The sequence below is a fragment of the Symphalangus syndactylus genome, chromosome 1, assembly GCF_028878055.3.
Source record: "Symphalangus syndactylus isolate Jambi chromosome 1, NHGRI_mSymSyn1-v2.1_pri, whole genome shotgun sequence".
NCBI classification, from domain to species: Eukaryota; Metazoa; Chordata; class Mammalia; order Primates; family Hylobatidae; genus Symphalangus; species Symphalangus syndactylus.
The window spans coordinates 73,730,370-73,748,134 of NC_072423.2; the positions used below are offsets into that span (position 1 = coordinate 73,730,370).

At 38.8% G+C, this 17,765-nt stretch overlaps 1 protein-coding gene across 7 annotated transcripts in view; it reads left to right on the forward strand.

The window, feature by feature from the left end:
- The window catches only part of PTPRM (protein tyrosine phosphatase receptor type M), an 834,094-nt gene that overhangs the window by 190,536 nt on the left and 625,793 nt on the right, over positions 1 to 17,765 (forward strand). For all 7 annotated transcript variants that reach the window (XM_055238011.2, XM_055238031.2, XM_055238021.2 and 4 more), the window contains exon 2: positions 16,522 to 16,644. In XM_055238011.2, coding sequence (XP_055093986.1) covers positions 16,522 to 16,644 — 123 coding nt within the window. The remainder of the gene's footprint in view (positions 1 to 16,521; positions 16,645 to 17,765) is intronic.

The following is a 17,765-nucleotide window of genomic DNA, read 5'->3' on the forward strand; positions in this document are numbered from 1 at the left end:
ATTAAATGCATGCCATAGCAAAATGGCCATAGCAGAGGAGCTTACCTGCCCATCAACCAGTGGCATAATCACGGGGGACGCATCCTAAAATTCAGAGCCCCAACCTCACTCCCAAGAATTCTGATTCCGTAAATCTAGAATGGGACTCAATACTCATGTGTTAGTAATTTATCCCAGTGATTCTGATTCAGGTGGCCAGTGAAGCACACTTTGAGTAAGTGTTGAATTACCTCTAAGAGCCTTGTAACCCAAGGAATTATAAAATTTGCACAGATACGCATTTGTCCTAGGGAGGAGGATCCTGGGTAGCTCTGTTCAGATACTCAAAGGGATCCATAAGCTCTCCAGAGTTTCAGAACCACTGAGCTAAGACAAAAGCTTGTAATCCAGAATGAGAATAGCAGCACCATGGCAGGAATATTGGAGATCAGTAACCTTTAAGGAAACATTTTGTGTGATAGGAATTGTTGGTGTTTTCAGGAGCCCTACTGGAAACACATTAGGGAAGTGAAGGCTTACCACCCAATTTGTAAATCAGGATTTAGGTTTGTGTTAATATCTCAGTGTTTAAAGGACATACAGTGTTTAGTGGCTCTAGCAATTAACAATTTGTCTATAATAGGATTTTTTTTTGGAAACACTTCAAGTCCACATCTTTCCCTGACCTAATTAAACCTTCTGGTTTCCCCTGGGTTTTACTTTTTAATTCTGAAGTTAGAAATATATTAAAGTTCAGAGAATGAAGGTCTTTATTACTAATCAGTAAAGATACCACATTTTGCTCTCCTGTGGTTAAGGTCTTGTCTGTATTTCTGTGATAAACATCTCTCTGAAGTTTATAGAGCATATGGAGAAAAATGAGATTGATACAATTTGGTTTTTACTCACTGCCAACCCAAGAATTTTTGAATCAGTGAAGTGTACTGCTGAAAAGTGATGCACACGCCCCATTTCTCCCCTGAACCCAGGGTAAAATGAACATATTGTTTATACTGGCAAATTCGTACAGCAAATGGGATGAACTAACTCTGTCAGAGGGACTCTGTGATCAGGGATGTGTTTCCTGTTGATGGCTGAGACAGAGCTATCAGCTGGTAACTGTAGCTTGTCCTTCAGCAGGGGGTTGCAGCTACTAAGCACACATTTGATCATTGGTTTAAACCTTACAGAAATTGAGCTGGTCTGTGAAGCCTCCTCTAGGCAAATTTCTAGCCCCATGAAGGGTTACTATTTCTTAAGCCCAGTCAATATTCCATCTATGCACAAGTGTTTATTCTCTATTCACAACACACACAGTATTAGGTATTGTTAAAGTTAAGTGTCCAATATGGCCAAGGGCCAACAATAAGGGTACTTAAAGAATATCTCAAAGAGAAATCCAAGCCACAGATAATCAAATATAAAATTACCCACTCAGACTATTAAAACCAAATATATGGTGACACTTTGGTTAACTTATCCCAGCAACCACAAGTTCTTACAAGTCAGCCATATGCAAAATAAAGCTTCCTGAGAAACAGAACTCCGTACTCTCTTAGTATATTAAACATATCCCAATGAATAGTTTCTGGACGCAAATAAGGCTCATCCCAGGCATATTATGAAGTCATTGAATTTGATACTGTCTTCTTTTTTTAAACTTATTTTCCACCCACTTTTCATATGTCTAATATTCTTATGTAATCTGTATCAAAATAAGAAATATCTAATATCTAGTTATCCTTACTTGTGGATTGTTTATGTGGCCCTGTGTACAATAGGTCTAAATAAATTTTTTTTTGGAGTAGCTTTGGTTAGAGGACTGGCTATGTGAAGCCATTTTCATATTATGTTCTTTTGAGTTTTAAATTTCAAGCCTCTTTGTTACAGATGGAAAAATGTAAACTTATTCAAGTAATTTTAGACATTAGTAAGGAGAGGCTGAGAAGAGGTTTGGGTTAAGGAGAGTTGTACGAAAACTATAATATTAGGTATTCTTCAGTGATCTTTTCAGCAAATATGATGTCATTTTGGATTGACTAGGATAGGAACAGTCACCTAAAATGGGTCCCGGCCCATGTAGGATTGACATTCCTGGATGCCTTGTCCTGTAACCTCAAGTTTCTTACTTTTTCACAATAGATGAGGAGCCTGGCCAGCTCTAGCACTGATCTTCATATCGGTAGGGTCTCTTCTGCCTTCTCTTCTGCTGCTGCTTTTCTTGCTTTAACATTGAGCTTAGCCATCCTTCTTGCTTATATATTTAACATTATTTTATTTAGTTTTTCTGTTATAGCCACTTTCCCCAACAATCCACCTGATCTAACCTTAATTATGTTGCTGATAAAGAATTGTTATCTTTAAGGGAAGAGAAGAGAAAAATAATAGCATGTGCAATCTTTGAGTGGGAATATTACCTTAGAGATAATCTAGGCCTGAAAGAGTCTAGTATTGTTAAATATTAATTTTTTTTGTGGCCTAGTCTTTCTGTTGCCCACAGTACCCCAACTTTTAAGTAAATGAAAGTTGAATATGTCTGGTTGAAGCAGGGTTTTAGAAGGGCCTGCGCTGGGTTCGCCCTCGTGGGCAGAGAGAGCCTGAGGATTCTGAGGATCACAGGGTGAAAAACTCAGTGATCCGAGTTGTCATGCTCTTTTACAGACAGGATTGAGACCCAGAAAGGAAAGGAAACCCACAGTTAACTATTTACTAGGTAGCTAGATAGGTAAGTGCATCCCGGGTAGCTAGATAGGTAAGTAGGTCAATAGATACATAGCATAATGTATGTATTTATAGAAACACACACATATATGCAGAATCATTTAATTCTTATAACGTTCTAGAAGGTAGATGGTTTTATAGATGAATAGATGAGGAAAGCTTGTAAGTTGATAGGGTTGGACTCACCTATGCTCCTTCTGGTGGCAAATCTACATTCTTTCCACCCTAGCTCCATTCTGCTGCCTGGTTGCCTTGTCCAAAGCCACACACAGGCAAGGGCAGGACTGAAACCCAGACCATCTGCCTCTTGGTCCAGGGTTGTTCTCTCAGCAGACCTGTTCTCTTTAATCAGTGGTAAAATAATACATGCTAAAAAGTAAGTGGAATATTGAGTAAACACTCAATTAGAAAAAGAGGGAAAGACGTCCCAGCTGTGTTGACCTTGAGAAGGGTTAATGTTTTTAGTTCCCTATATTTTAGCAACTAATTGGTCATGGAAAAGGATGGGAAGGAAAGCTGGTTCATCACAGTTTTTTGTGCTAAGTATTGCTCATAGCTTGGAGAATTGCATGGAATCTAGCTTCCTTATTTAAAAAATTAATAAGGAAAAATTTTTCATTAAAGCATGCTTTCTTTATGGCCAGAGTATTGAAACTTGACATTGAATATGTATTAACTACTTGTATGTTTCATAAATTTGAAATATACAAAATATGTAATTATTGACATTCTTCTCATGTTTGAAACAAAAGCTGCAGACACACTGACTGAGGCACTGAACCAGAGTTCCAGTATGATGCACCTAAAGTCCGTGTGCTTTTTGTTGACTTATGCTGAGGTCTGCCAGATAACAGCCTTATTACGCAGATTCTTAGAATAACAGGCCATTGATATCTTAGTAGATTCTTACATGTAGGTGCTGACTCTCTGGTTTTCTTTTTTTTATCTGGCTCATGTAGGAAAAGGAGACCTTCAGGATGAGTTTTTGTTCTTCCTGTTGGCTCTTAACAGCATTTTTCATGTTTATCCTTTTAGCTCCTCCATGTTCCACAAGTTGTCTTCCCTGAGGACAAGGACTTCTTTTTCATCCTGTCTGTTCTCTTATCCCCTCCCCTTTTCCTCCCTAGTGCCTGACATCATGCCTGGCACACAAGTCCTTAGGAGGAGTGATGGTGACAGGGAAGGAGGGAGATGCCATGAGTCAGATAAAAAAGACAAAACTCTAGAATCAGGATTTCTTCTTCCTTTGATGTAGCCAGAGTGTTCAGTGAATGGAGTCCATTAGATGTTTTTTCTTCAGTGCTCCTTTCTAATAAAGATAGAGCAGTAAACGGTTTTTATTCTTAGCTTTGTTACAAAAAACTTTACAGAATTCCATTAAATCTAGCAAGTATTTAATGAGTGGCAAACACCTTTGCAGAACTGGGGATACAGAGATGAACAGAACATTGTCCTTGTTCAAGGATCTCCCAGTGCAGTAGAGAAGACAAGCATGTCCAAAGTTACATTGCCCTGCAGTATAAGGACATCAAGAAAACCTGTGTATTTGGCAGTGATGGTTACCACATGGGAAGGAGTGATTGATTTTATCTGTGAAAAGCCCTCAGCAACAGGTACCTGGGAGAGGTGTTGTCCGAGCTGGGATTTGAAAAGCGCACAAGAGTTTTCCAGGCAGATGCTGGGGGAGGGGTGGGACAAGCGCTGAACAGGTGCAGGGACCGCATGAGCATAGGGGTAGCATATGGGCAGGAGGGTCATTGGGGGTGAATTTGCAGATAGTCGGGAATTACTAGAGTGTAAAACTAAAGGGAAGTGGTGGCAAGGAATGAAGATAAAGAGGTAGACTGGGGTTGAATCAGAAAAACAACAGATGTCACGTGATTAAAATTTGAGTACTATCCCATGGACAATAAAGGGCTGATGAATAGTTTTAAGTAGTGAGAGAGCATTTTCAGCTGTGTATTTTATAAAAATTCAGCTTGTTGGGAGTGTGTAGGATATACTGGAGAGGGCAGAATCCAGGTTTGAGGGAATGAGTCAAATCAAATGGGAACATGAGCTGAAACTCAAACTGTGGCATGGTAGGAATAGGAGACTGAAAGAAAAATTTAAGCAGTTGTTTAGGAGATAAGGAAGGTGTCAGGCAGAGAGGCAGTGACTCAGCCAATATAGGCAAGATAAATAAAGAAATGTGTGTGACTTTGTTTTCCTGTTTCAGATAGCATGTGCTTGTGACTTTTTTTGATGTTCATCACCTTGTAACAGTGACTACACTTTCACATACACCTCTAAGTTCAAACTTCCCTATTTCCCTGGGAGTTAGGTAATAGATATTACAAAGGACTCATACATTCTATAGGGCTCAAATTCTCAGGGACTTGCTCATGTTCAAAATTGCACCCCAAAATCCTTAAGGAACCTTCTGGGTTGAAGACCAGCATAATGTTTTTCAGTAAGTCCAATAGAGTCATTCCCTGCACCCCCTTGGCATTGGATTGCTGTTTATGCATTTGAGCATAGGATTAAATCGGTGATTTGGATTTTGGACACGGTTTAATTAAAATGCTGATCTTTAAGCATGAAAATTATTTGGACCCCAGTGAAATGTCACACTAAGCAAAGCCTGGAGAAGGAAGGAGCAGAGACTAACTAGGTGGAGGTGGAGGAGCACCGGTTCATATTTCTAATTTCTTAGTTTCAGCTTGTTTGGAGCATAAGATTGTTAGGCTTCTGGACTAAATGTATGATTTCTCTATCATATGCCCCTTCCTTTTCAACGTTGAAATCATGTAAGTTAAACATACCTTTGATATGAAGACTGCATATCTCCTTTTGATGCAAAGAGCAAGACACATGCAACTGATCCAGGACTCTCTGTATCACAGTTCTATGTATCTCAGTTCTATGATCCCAATTAAATACACTCAACTATACGAGTTCCCCATGGTTGTATTAGAAGAAGTTCTCCTCATGATAGGAAATTGGAATGCATATTTTACTGACAGGCTATGTGAAACAATATTTACTTTTTCCTTATAATTTGATTCTACCCAGTGAATATAATGTGTAGAGAAAATGTTCATTGAGGGAAGTACATTTAGTTGAGTTTAGGTTAATCAACATCCAGTGAAAATAAATAGTTGGCTGTCTGTTTTAAGCTGAATAAATATCATGGTTTGGCTGTACTGCATATTGGTGAGTTCAGGAGTTTATCAGCTGTCCCAGATAGTGGTTTTATGCTAATAAAATGAAGAGATGGATTTGTAAATCATACTAAACTGGCAGAAGTGCTACTGGGCATAAAATGCAATTCTTTTTTTTTTTTTTTTTTAAATAATTTCCTGGGTATCTCTAACCAGTAACCAGGATTGTTTTCTACCTGAGATATCTCTTCTTGTTTTGAGTAGCTCTACTTAGGAAAAAAATTACAGATCAGGGCTTTCTTAGCATGAAATTTAAGCAAAAAATTCAACACTTTGAACCAGCCATGCTATTCTGTTGTCCTTTTTCATCTGAGAGGTGTTTATGAGTGAAAAGCATTATTTAGAGCAATGATCTCTGAATCACTTTCTTCACACCCTTTTTGAGGAATACAGTACAACTCATTGATGTATGGAAGAAAAGATTTGAACTTCAACTTACATATATTTTCTAATAATACTTAAAAAGGTCAGTATATGCATGCTTGTAATAATCTGCATATGTAGAGCACTACATGATTATATTTTATACATAAACACACATAGGATGGTTGTACCTTTTTAAGAAAGGATGTCTTCTGAAAAATGTTTGAGACTACTGATCTCTAGAGCACTCTTTCTGGGTCAATGATTAGATTATTCTGGGCCCTTTTTTTAAAACCACGGATTCCTGGGGCTGCTCCCAGAATATTCTAGTTAAATAGGTTGATCCAGAACAGTGATGACCAAACATTAGAGTGCATCGGAGCCACCTGGAGAGTTGTTGAAGCTCTGGCTGCCGGGCCCCACCCCCAGAGGTTCTGACTCAGTAGGTCTGGGATGAGGCTGGAGAATTTGCATTTCTGAGTTCCTAGGTGATAGTGGCTTGTCCAGGGACCCACTTGGAGAATCACTGCTCTAGTCTGGGACTCAGGACAACAGTGACTTCAGAGATCAGGTCATAAATACCGATTTAGTTTGACTATCTTCTCCCTGAGACATTTCTGGCAGCTGTTTCATCATTTTGTTGTCATTTGTTACTCTTGTTTCTATGATAGAGGCAGACAACTATTTTTTACACTGTCTCTCATTTTCGCTATTATGGTATAGAGGATAAGAGCACCAGTATTATATTCAGATAGATTCACATTTATGCAGGGAATTCATGCAAGTGATTTAATTCAATCCAATAGCCGCTCTATGAGGTATTTATTTGTATGTGGAAAAATCGAGATAGTCAAGTTCTTAATAATTTGGCTGCATCTGTACAATATTTAGGAATAGAATAATACTACTGCACATTAAAGAAAATTTTACTGTCAATAAGAAAAATACATCTTCGTTTGTTGCAACTCAGCCTTTTAAAAAATTAGGAATCCGTAGATTTATATGAAATGAAGATGGGGTAAGTGTAATAAATCACAGAAACTTCAAGAACAAAACAACTTATTTCCTTTGTATCATATAAAATATATCCATCGGCAAATAGCACTTCTTATAATAGAGGATAGCATTAGCCATTTAAATGCCTGTGCAATGTGTAAAAACTGCTTGCTAGATTAAATTATGTAGAAGAGCATTTCTATAATGCTTAGTGTCTGATTCACTAAACATCACTGGCGCGCTCAAAGTTTAGGAGGCATTATATACTTTTATTGTTTGGCAGGCGATTAAATGTAGAAGTCACTGTGATTTAAAAGAAGAAAGCAGGGCCTCTGCTATGTTGGTATAGTTTTTTTTTTATTACTCCTAAAATAATTATGTCTATTAAAGCTCACTTTCTGTTTATCCTTTGCATTGTGTAGTTTATAGCCATTTATTCTACACAGTTTTAAATTTGAGATAAATAGGATCATCTGAGATTTCATGTAATTTAGGAAAATAGAACATATAACATTAATTCTTTTGGGGGGTACTGTAGCACTATTTTTTGATCTGCCTTCTCTATAGAGAGACCCATTTAATACTTTATGCATTTGATGAAGCCTGACTTAAATGGGGTCATTCTGTATTTGGAACAAAGAGAAAAATGTTCCAGAAAACTCGTCAAGGAGTATTACAGTCTTTTTACAAAATAACTTTAAATGGACTATAATTGTAACAGGAAGAATGATTGCTAGTGTATGTAAGTCAATTTAACCTGTTAAAGGCAGAACAATTCAAAATATGTGTGTATCTTACAAGTTTATGAAATTAACATTTGATTGTCCTCCACTGGCTTCTTAGAAACAGCACTTTTGAGAGCTTATTTACAATGCAAATCACTGAACAGTTCGTATATAAGCACTATAAATTGTTGTTTACTTACTTTCTAGAGCTTGGTGAAAATGTGTGAGCACAGACCTTGTTTGAATTGCTAGTCCTGTCCTGACGCTCTTGTGACTTTGAGTGAGATTATTTGACCCTTCTAAACTGCCATTTGTAAAAATAAGAATGTACCCATCAGGATCCAATCAGGAGAGAGAAGCAACATAGTAATTTAATTAGGGAACATTTATAACTGTAACGGGGTATTAGAATACAAGAGATGGGTTAGTACAAGCTAAGGAAAGCTCTGAAGAATAAAGGAATAGTAGATATATGGAGCAGACGTTAGCCCAGGGCAGAGACTGCTCCAAGGAGGAGACTCTCATTGCTGAGATCCAGGGGAAGGCTGTGGCTCAGTGGATGGCAGAGGAGTTACTATGGGGCTGCACCTGCAGGACTCAGAGGTAATGTGCCCTCTGATTGGCCGTGAAAGCTGTTCATAGGGAATGTTTTGCTGGAGGCACTTGCTACAGAACCACTGGGGCACTGTGCAGGGGCAAGCTGCTGCTACTGGAGGAGCCAGGCAGGGGGGCGACCCTGCATTGTGCGCTGAGGGGCCTGCCAGGGAGCTCAGGGAGGCCACCCCTTCCTCCTGCAGGATCTCTCCTGTACCCTCTACTGATAAAGCTTATACCGTCTTGCCCACTAGGACAGAAAACGTAGTTAAAGCGTCTGGATACATTTTCGAAATGAAAAGGATTTAGAGCTAAGAGGTGTAATACCTTGATAACTAGTACAGGGAATATTGATGCTTGCCTTTAGAGTTTTTTTTTTAAATTAAAATTAGGTAATACATGTTTATATTTGCATGGTTTTTGTTCTGTAACATGTTAATTGAATCAGACATGTTGAGATCAAGAGTCTTACTGGTTGTGAGGAGTCAGTGACATCATAACTATATTTTGCCTTAGGCAGAATCCGACTGGCACATGGTCTGTGTTTGCAAAATGGTAGCTGTTGATACCAGAGAACTTTGTAGCTTACAGGTTTCCCTTAGACTGTGTGGCAGTGCTCTCACACAGTAGTGTTGATTGATAACTTCAAGCTAAATAAACAGTCTTAGGTGATGGCTCTCACCCCAAAACCTTAAGAATACAAGTAGCAATCTTGAAGGATCTTGAAATCAATTTAGTGGATCTAGAACCTCCTTTTAGAACAGAATGATAAATATTTGTATATCTCAGTAGAGATAAATTTGGTTTTTAAAGTGTACAAATGATTTACGTGTACTGGGTCCAGATGTCATGACTATGAGTCACAATAAAAAAAACAATTTTTAATATACTGCTTTAAATGGTGGACTCTAATTCTTGTCAATTTGTTTTCTGTTGTTTTGTCTCCAGGCCTGAAGCTTCAGTAGGATGTAGAATGGTCACATAAGGTTTCCTTTGGGGTGAAAATGGGCCATTTTCTTTATAGCTTATGACTTAATGATTTCATACTACTCTTGGATCAACTGAATCATCCTCAGCTGTTCCAAAGAAATAAAAAAGATAAATATCCTCCATTATGCAAGTGACAATATTTTATTTTCATAAATCAAGAATGACCTTTATCAACAACTAGCCTTGCTGTCTAATAATTGCCAGGAAAAAAAAGAAAGAGAATTCAACTTTTGTAAGTCAAAAGCCATAATTTGTGGAGACTTCATTAACATTTAACTTGCTTATAGTTTTCAGCCAGACTAGAAAAATGAACAAGTTCATTGATTTTGTCACATTTTGCAGTTGATTCTTTCTGGGATACGCCAGGACAGGGCTGGATGGTTTGTGGAGGAAGGTTAAGATTGTTTTCATTGTTCAGATGTTTATTATATTATGCTTCTTTTGGAAATTTCCAGGCAAAATAATTGCAGCCAGATTTTGCATAGAACTTTGGGGGATTCATTACCTATCCTTTTAAAAAGACCTTATTGGGTGTTGATCATGTGTACTGCTCTAAGGAGTACCAAGGTGACTAAGACACAGTTATAATCAATATTGCTTTGGAGCAGATTTGCTACTCTGCCTATGGGCTTTTCTGTTCTGAAACTCTATGATTTTCAGGAGAGAATATTGGGCCCAACTCCATTTTCTTTGATTTCTAAAACATGTAGGATCTGCGCATGGTGGCTCATGCCTTAATCCTAGTCCTTTGGGAGGCTGAGGTGAGAGGATCACTTGAACTCAGGAGTTCAAAATCAGCAACATAGGGAGATCTCCTCTCTATCAAAGGAAAAAAAAATTAGCTAGGCAAGATGGCATGTGCCTGTGGTCCCAGGTACTCTGGAGGCTGAGGTGGGAGGACTGCTTGAGCCTGGGAGATCAAGGCTGTAGTGAGCTAGGACTGTGCCACTGCACTCAAGCCTGAGCAGCAGAATGAGATCTTGTCTTGAAAAACACAAACAATAAAAAGCATGTGGGTCTGCACTTCAATAACAGCACACACTACCTGCAGTTTTTAGTTGAAGTAAATGTGCAAACTTATAGTAGCCCATGAAGGCATTGTTGAGAGCAAGAGTATCCACAAAGATATATATATATATATATTTTTTTTTTTTTTTTGAGATGGAGTTTCGCTTTTGTTGCCCAGGCTGGAGTGCAATGGCACAATCTTGGCTCACTGCAACCTCCACCTCCCAGATTCAAGCGATTCTCTTGCCTCAGCCTCCTGAGTAGCTGGGATTACAGGCATGCGCCACCACACCTGGCTAATTTTGTATTTTTAGTAGAGACGGGGTTTCTCCATGTTGGTCAGGCTAGTCTTGAATTCCCGACCTCAGGTGATCTGCCCACCTCAGCCTCCCAGAGTGCTGGGATTACAGGTGTGAGCCACAGTGCCTGGCTCATAAAGATAATTTTAAAGCATATTTCAGTTTTAATCTAGAATACACTGGGCTCCCACCAAATCAAGCTTGTTGACTTGGAGTGTGGTCACCTACTGTCATAAGATGTTACTGAATGGGCCCTCAACTTCATTGCTCTGTTCTGAGGGATGCTGTTGAGAACTCTGTTCATTAACTTCAGGCAATTCCTTCTTGCCAGGGTTCTGGGAAAGAAGATAGTTCTCTCTGAATTTAGGGTTAGGGTAGTTGTGTATCTTCTTGGTCTCCAGTTTGAGAGATACTATCCTGTAGTGTTAAGAATATGGGCCCCTTATGACTGGATGCCTGGATTCAAGTATCTGCTTCACAACTCTCCAGCTTTGAGACCTTGGACAGACTGTGTAACCTTCTATGCCTTGGTTTCTGTATCTGTAAAATGAGGATCATAGTATCTACCTCATAGACTTGGTGTGAGGATTAAACAAGTCCTGGGTAAATGTTAGTCTCTATTATCAGATTTATATATTATTTTATAGATACTGTAAATTGTATGATCAATCATATTTTCTTCTTTGCACCCCAAAACTCAAAGTTTTGGCTACGCCAAAACTCAAAAGTGAAATCCGTGGATAAAATCCGGTATGTGAACTTAGTGACTTTTTAAAAAATTTTTTGGTGGTGGGTGGGTGGAGTCCTAGCCACATTTCTGGTGTCCCTTTCTTTGCTCTACTTCCCTTGCCTTTTAGCTTATACTTGTAACAGTTTTATCGATTTAATTTTTATGTTATTGTGTTGAATTGCATGTCTTGGAACAGTATAGGAATCATCATTGTCATCAATTACCTGGGTATTTGCCATTCATTGACACTTCTTTTTGCATAGTAACTCATTCTTATCTAGAACCTGTGTGTTGTATTCAAAGTTGCTAAGGAAAAGCCTTTCCCAAGGTATGATGGAGACATGCAGGTACACGTGTGTGTGTGTGAGAGTGAGAGAGAGAAAAAGAGAGAGAGAATGAGTGATGCAGAACACCACCCCACTCAGCTTATATCAACTTTCCTCCATCTTGTATATGACTTTGGTTTAGTTGTGATTCCCCCCTGTGAAACACAAATAATTTACTTTGATTTAACAGAGGAATATAGTACGACCATGGACTGCTGGGAGCCAGTCCAGATGTCACAGTTCTGGAGAAAAGTTAGGGAGTCTGTTGCTGACCATACTCCTATAGATGATGGCAAAATTTGTCTGTGTTATTCAGAAAATCAAGGAGACTGTATTTTTAGAAATGCATCCTTTTACTGTGTTTCAGGGGACTTTGCCTCCTTATCATATTTTTTTCATTGTCCCCGATAGCATTTACTTGAAGAACCTCACTAACCGCCTGTTCTTGGCACTTCCATGTTTAATAGAGGCACCCACAGGGTGTTACCTATATGAATGCTCACAACTCTTCATCTTCTCATGAAGTGCACTTGGAAGTTTTTGATTATATATTCCAACTAGTTGCAATGAAATGAATTCCTGAGAGTGCTTTGTTCTATGAGGTATATCTGGCAAGAAGGATTTAAGAACTGATAATAATTGATGCTGGTTGAACATGCCTGACTCTTGTTACACTGACTTTATATTTGCTGTCTTATTTAACTGTCAGAAATACCATGTGAGGTATGTGTTATCTCTGTTTTATAGGTAAAGAATCTAGACTTGGGAGACTAAATGATTTGTCTAAAATCACCAAGCTAACAGTTGAAGAATTGGGATATGCGTGTGTTTGACTCAGAACCTATACATTTTGCTATTACCCAAAGCTGTCCTGAAAACTGAAAGCTTAGTTGTTCTTTCTTTACTTGGTTATTTTAATTCTGATGTCATTTACTTTAACTCATCTTATTTTAGCTCAATAAGCCATCTTTGTTATTTTGGGGGGTCCCACATCTGTTGAATGAAGGCTAGGGGTGGATCTGAAAGTTGGTGTGCAGGGAAATGTATCCTCATTGGGCAATATGAAATTCATAGTTGATCCCATTTTCCAGTAGTTCAATAATCCTTCATGAGTCCAGAAAGAACCATATCATACTTTATTTGTTTCATTTCAAGTGATAAGAACAGCTTTGTGTAATGGGAAAATTATAACCTGGCACCAGTGTTGTATTAGTCTTCTGGGTTTGCTCTCAGCCACACGTGCATGCTTTTGCTTTATATGTGGTTCTATTTCAGTGCAATAGTGGTTTTGTAAACCAGGTCTGTAGCCAGCCTTAAGTTGTTTTGTGGTTGCTTATCACTGTTTCTCACTGTTTAAGATCGCACTGTAGGACTTTTATCTGAGCGCTATCTGTTTCCACTGGGGGACCTTCTCTGTCAAAATTGAGGATTTCATTCTTTTTGAATATTATTAGTGCTGTTGCTATTTGAGCTTATTGCTACAATACTGAAGCTGTTTTCTACATCAAAATTAGGGTTTGCAACCAAGAGACAATATTTCTCATAAATGTTTGCAGTCTTCTAACATTTCATTGGAAAGTTGTTAGTATTATGCATTTGAAACAAATCCATTTTGTTTCTGGAGTTGTTAAAACTCAGTAAGAGGGCAATATAAATGACTAGTTGTTGTCAAGTGAAATATTGAATTAAGGCTGTATCTTTTGAGTTGTTTTGTTCTCAATGGAGTGTTTAGTTGAAATAAGTAATTGTTAAAACTGTTAGAGAAGACAGTGTCCAGGGACACTAATTTCACCATCAGATCTGGAGCTAACAACTAAGACAAAGCTAGAAAGCGGGGACAGACAGTCTGAGGTTCCTTGATGCTATCATGTTTAACATTGTTTATCAGAGCCTTGGAGGCAGATGTAGAAAGCGTGCTCATCAGATTTGCAGACAACACAAAACTAGGTAAGATGGCTATTACCAGAATTGAATGACAGTGTCAGAGTTATAGGATGGAGTGATGCACAAAAGCACGAGATGGGATTTAGTAAGCATAAATGGAGAGTCCTGGATTTAATTCAGAAAACCGTTTACTTTGTTACAAAAGTGGAGAGATGACTCAACGGCAGTGGTGTGCAAAAGCCGTATGGGATTTCAGGCTCGCAGAAGCTGAGAATGGACCAGCACCCTGTGTGCACTGTTGAGAAGAGAATGCGGTTAAGGGCAGTAGCCCGTTGAATTCTAAACAGCTGCCAGGATGGTTGAAGGGCCTGTAAACCTTTTAGTAGCAGGAATTGCAGGGAGCAAAGCATACTTTGCCTGTTGCCTGGAGAAGTGAAGACTTAGAACATGACAGCTCTTTTCAAATAATCAGCTTTCCTGTGCAAAAGCTAAAATCTTTCTTTCTTTTCTTTCTTTCTTTCTTTCTTTCTTTCTTTCTTTCTTTCTTTCTTTCTTTCTTTCTTTCTTTCTTTCTTTCTCTTTTTCTCTCTTTCTTTCTTTCTCTTCCTCTTTTTCTCCCCTTCCTTCCTTCCTTCCTTTCTTTCTTTCTTTCTTTCTTTCTTTCTTTCTTTCTTTCTTTCTTTCTTTCTTTCTTTCTTTCTTTCTCCCTTCTCCTTCCTTCCTTCCTTCCTTCCTTCCTTCCTTCCTTCCTTCCTTCCTTTTTTTTCCCAATTTTTTCACAGGATAGAGCAAAGATAAATGGGTATACATTCCAAGAAGCAGAGTTTGAGCCTTTTTAAGGGGGGATGTTCTACATAGGATGCTTTACAAAATTCTGAGTGCCTCATCTGTTCAGAGCCTGGCTGGCTGGCTGGCTGGGAAGTTGTACAGTTGACCTAAGCATTTGGATAGAAGTTGGACCAGGTGACCTCTAACATCTGTTTTTGCTCTGAGGTTGGACAATGGCTGTTTTACTTATCTTCTTGCTAACGGGACACACATTGTGGACATAATGTAAAAATATTCTTTTTTTTTTTTTTTTGAGACGGAGTCTCGCTGTGTCCCCCAGGTTGTAGTGCAGTGGCACTATCTCAGCTCACTGCAAGCTCCGCCTCCTGGGTTCACGCCATTCTCCTGCCTCAGCCTCCCGAGTAGCTGGGACTACAGGCGCCCGCCAACATGCCCGGCTAATTTTTTGTATTTTTAGTAGAAACGGGGTTTCACCATGTTAGCCAAGATGGTCTCGATCTCCTGACCTTGTGATCCGCCCGTCTCAGCCTCCCAAAGTGCTGGGATTACAGGCGTGAGCTACCGCGCCCAGCCAAAAATATTCTTAAATTCATGTTTTCTTGAACCAGATCACTTAATTGTCATCAGTGGCAAACAATTATAATTTTTTGAATTAATATGATTAATAGCATTATATGGATAGTAGAATTTTCATAATAATTAATAAGATCAATTTGATTAATCACTTTCTCCATATGAAACATGGAGAAAAGATCTGATACTATAAAAAGTAACAGGAGGCATTCAAGAGGATATGAGATGGGACAAAATCATCGGCGTGCTGAATGCTATTGATGCTGAAACAGCTGAATTGCTGTGTATATGCTGCATTTTCTATTATTCTTTGGTTTTTTATTTAAGTAGTTTCATTTCTAGTACCAGAATTCAGCAGATGTTTACCACATGCTTAGTCTTGAATTTATTTTTCCCTTTAAAACTTGTGTGGACTGTAAGTGAATTGATCATCTCTTTTAATTTTGAGACCTCAAATCTCCAAAGTATTAAAGTAAAACGTGTTTCTTTGTTAGATTTAGAATAAGTCTTTGGAAAATGTTTTGCAAGCTGTACCATGGTTTGTACTGCATTTTGTCCTCTACTATTGTGCCAGGATTGTGGTGAAAGCATTTCTTTTTTTATTTTTTTGGACAAATGATAAATGTTTTTTCTTTATTGAAAACATGTTGAACAGTTAAGTCAGTTCTCTTAAAATTTTGAATGCAAGAGCAATTTTTCAAATTCCTATACATCTGGAAACTACGAATTTTAAATTTGCTTAGGTCTTTCTTTTTTTTCTTTTCTTTGTTTTTGTTTGTTTGTTTTTTGAGACAGAGTTTCACCCTGTCTCCCAGGCTGGAGTGCAATGGCATGATCTCAACTCATTGCAACCTCTGCCTCTCGGGTTCAAGTGATTCTCCCGCCTCAGCCTCTCGAGTAGCTGGGATTACAGGCACCTGCCATCATGCCCAGCTAATTTTTGTGTTTTTGTAGAGATGGGGTTTCACCATGTTGGCCAGGCTGGTCTCAAACTCCTGACCTCAGGTGATCTGCCCACCTCAGCCACCCAAAGTGCTGGTATTACAGGCATGAGCCACCATGCCCGGCCAGGTCTTACCTTCAGTTGGCTTCTACCAACATTAGATTGCTTTTGGAGAGCTGTGTAATACAGCGGTGTGGGTGATGCATGGTTAATACTCAGCAGCAGCACTCGGCAAGGGATCACTAAGTGTTGGATGCACAGCTCCTGAGTGGAAAGACCTAATCATATATAGTTTGGCATCAAACTTGGCATCAAGTCTAAGGCTTCCTGCAATCATCATAGCTTATTCTAGAGATCTGGTTGGTATTTACATTACTTTTTATTCTTTTACATTTTAGGTGGCTGCCTCTTTGATGAGCCATATAGCACATGTGGATATAGTCAATCTGAAGATGATGACTTCAATTGGGAGCAAGTGAACACCTTGACTAAACCGACTTCTGATCCATGGATGCCATCAGGTTTGCTTTTAGTTTTAAGTTTTGTTTTAAAGAGGAACACAAGAGTCTCAATCGTACAATGTGTTCACTGGATATTGGTTAAATGAATGAAGGTGTTGGTCTTTGGATGTGGCAGTCAAAGTTGGATTAGCTAGTGAGAGTGGTGCAATTAACAGGATAGGTTATAAAAGTTTTATCTCTCTCCCCTTAAAGTCTAAATTATACTTCTTTTATCTGCAAGTACACTTTAGCTATATTAGTGGGCATTAATTACCCAGTTGATCTTTTCCCAAGCAGCAGATATGAGAAAAAGATTGAGATCTCTTCTGGCAAATGTGTCTAAGGGGTAGAACTCCAGTTGGGGAATCCAAATAACAGTCTCCATCCATCCCAGATAGGAGGCCTTGGTGGGGGACTTTTCTCAGTCTCAGGGGCTCACTTGGCACCTGGGAGATCTGGGAGAATGCCCAGTGATCTTGAAAGTGTTCTGAAGATAAAATGGCAATGCAAAAATGTGGGTATTTTTTCCACTGAAGAAATGTTTAGTGAATTTCTGATGAGTGAAAGATGTGTTCCACTGAACACCAAAAAGAATTCTACTTCTTATTGGGAGGGAAAAGTAGGAAGATGGTGACTAGTGAGCTCTAATCAGCTTGGAGCTTGATTATTGCAATGGACCCTTTTTCAGGCTATGACATTGGACATCCCTTTAGGACTTTAGGTCTGCAGATTCAGTGGTGAGTTTGCTCCATTCAGGATTCAAACTCTGTAACATGTTGTTCTGATTTGGATTTCAGATACAACACAATTTTTATACTTTTTAATGAATGCAAAGTTTTTCATTAATGCTCCAAAGCGTAGGAATAATTACATTTAGTAGGTAATCTTGTAAAGGTAGCTTTTCAACGTGAAGTAGACTTTAATGTTGTCACTAAGGTTTGACAGCATGATGCCCACTGTGTTCCTGCCCTCTCCTTTCTACATTTAACTACTTATAACTTCAAAGAAGAGAGCATTGAGTTCTTTATCACTATGGCTTCACTGGACCTCAAAACCTTTTTAGCTGTTGATTATTTCCTTGCAGCTGCAGCTCACACCCTCCTTTTCTGTGTCTCCTGTTCTCTTTGTATGTGTGTGTGCTG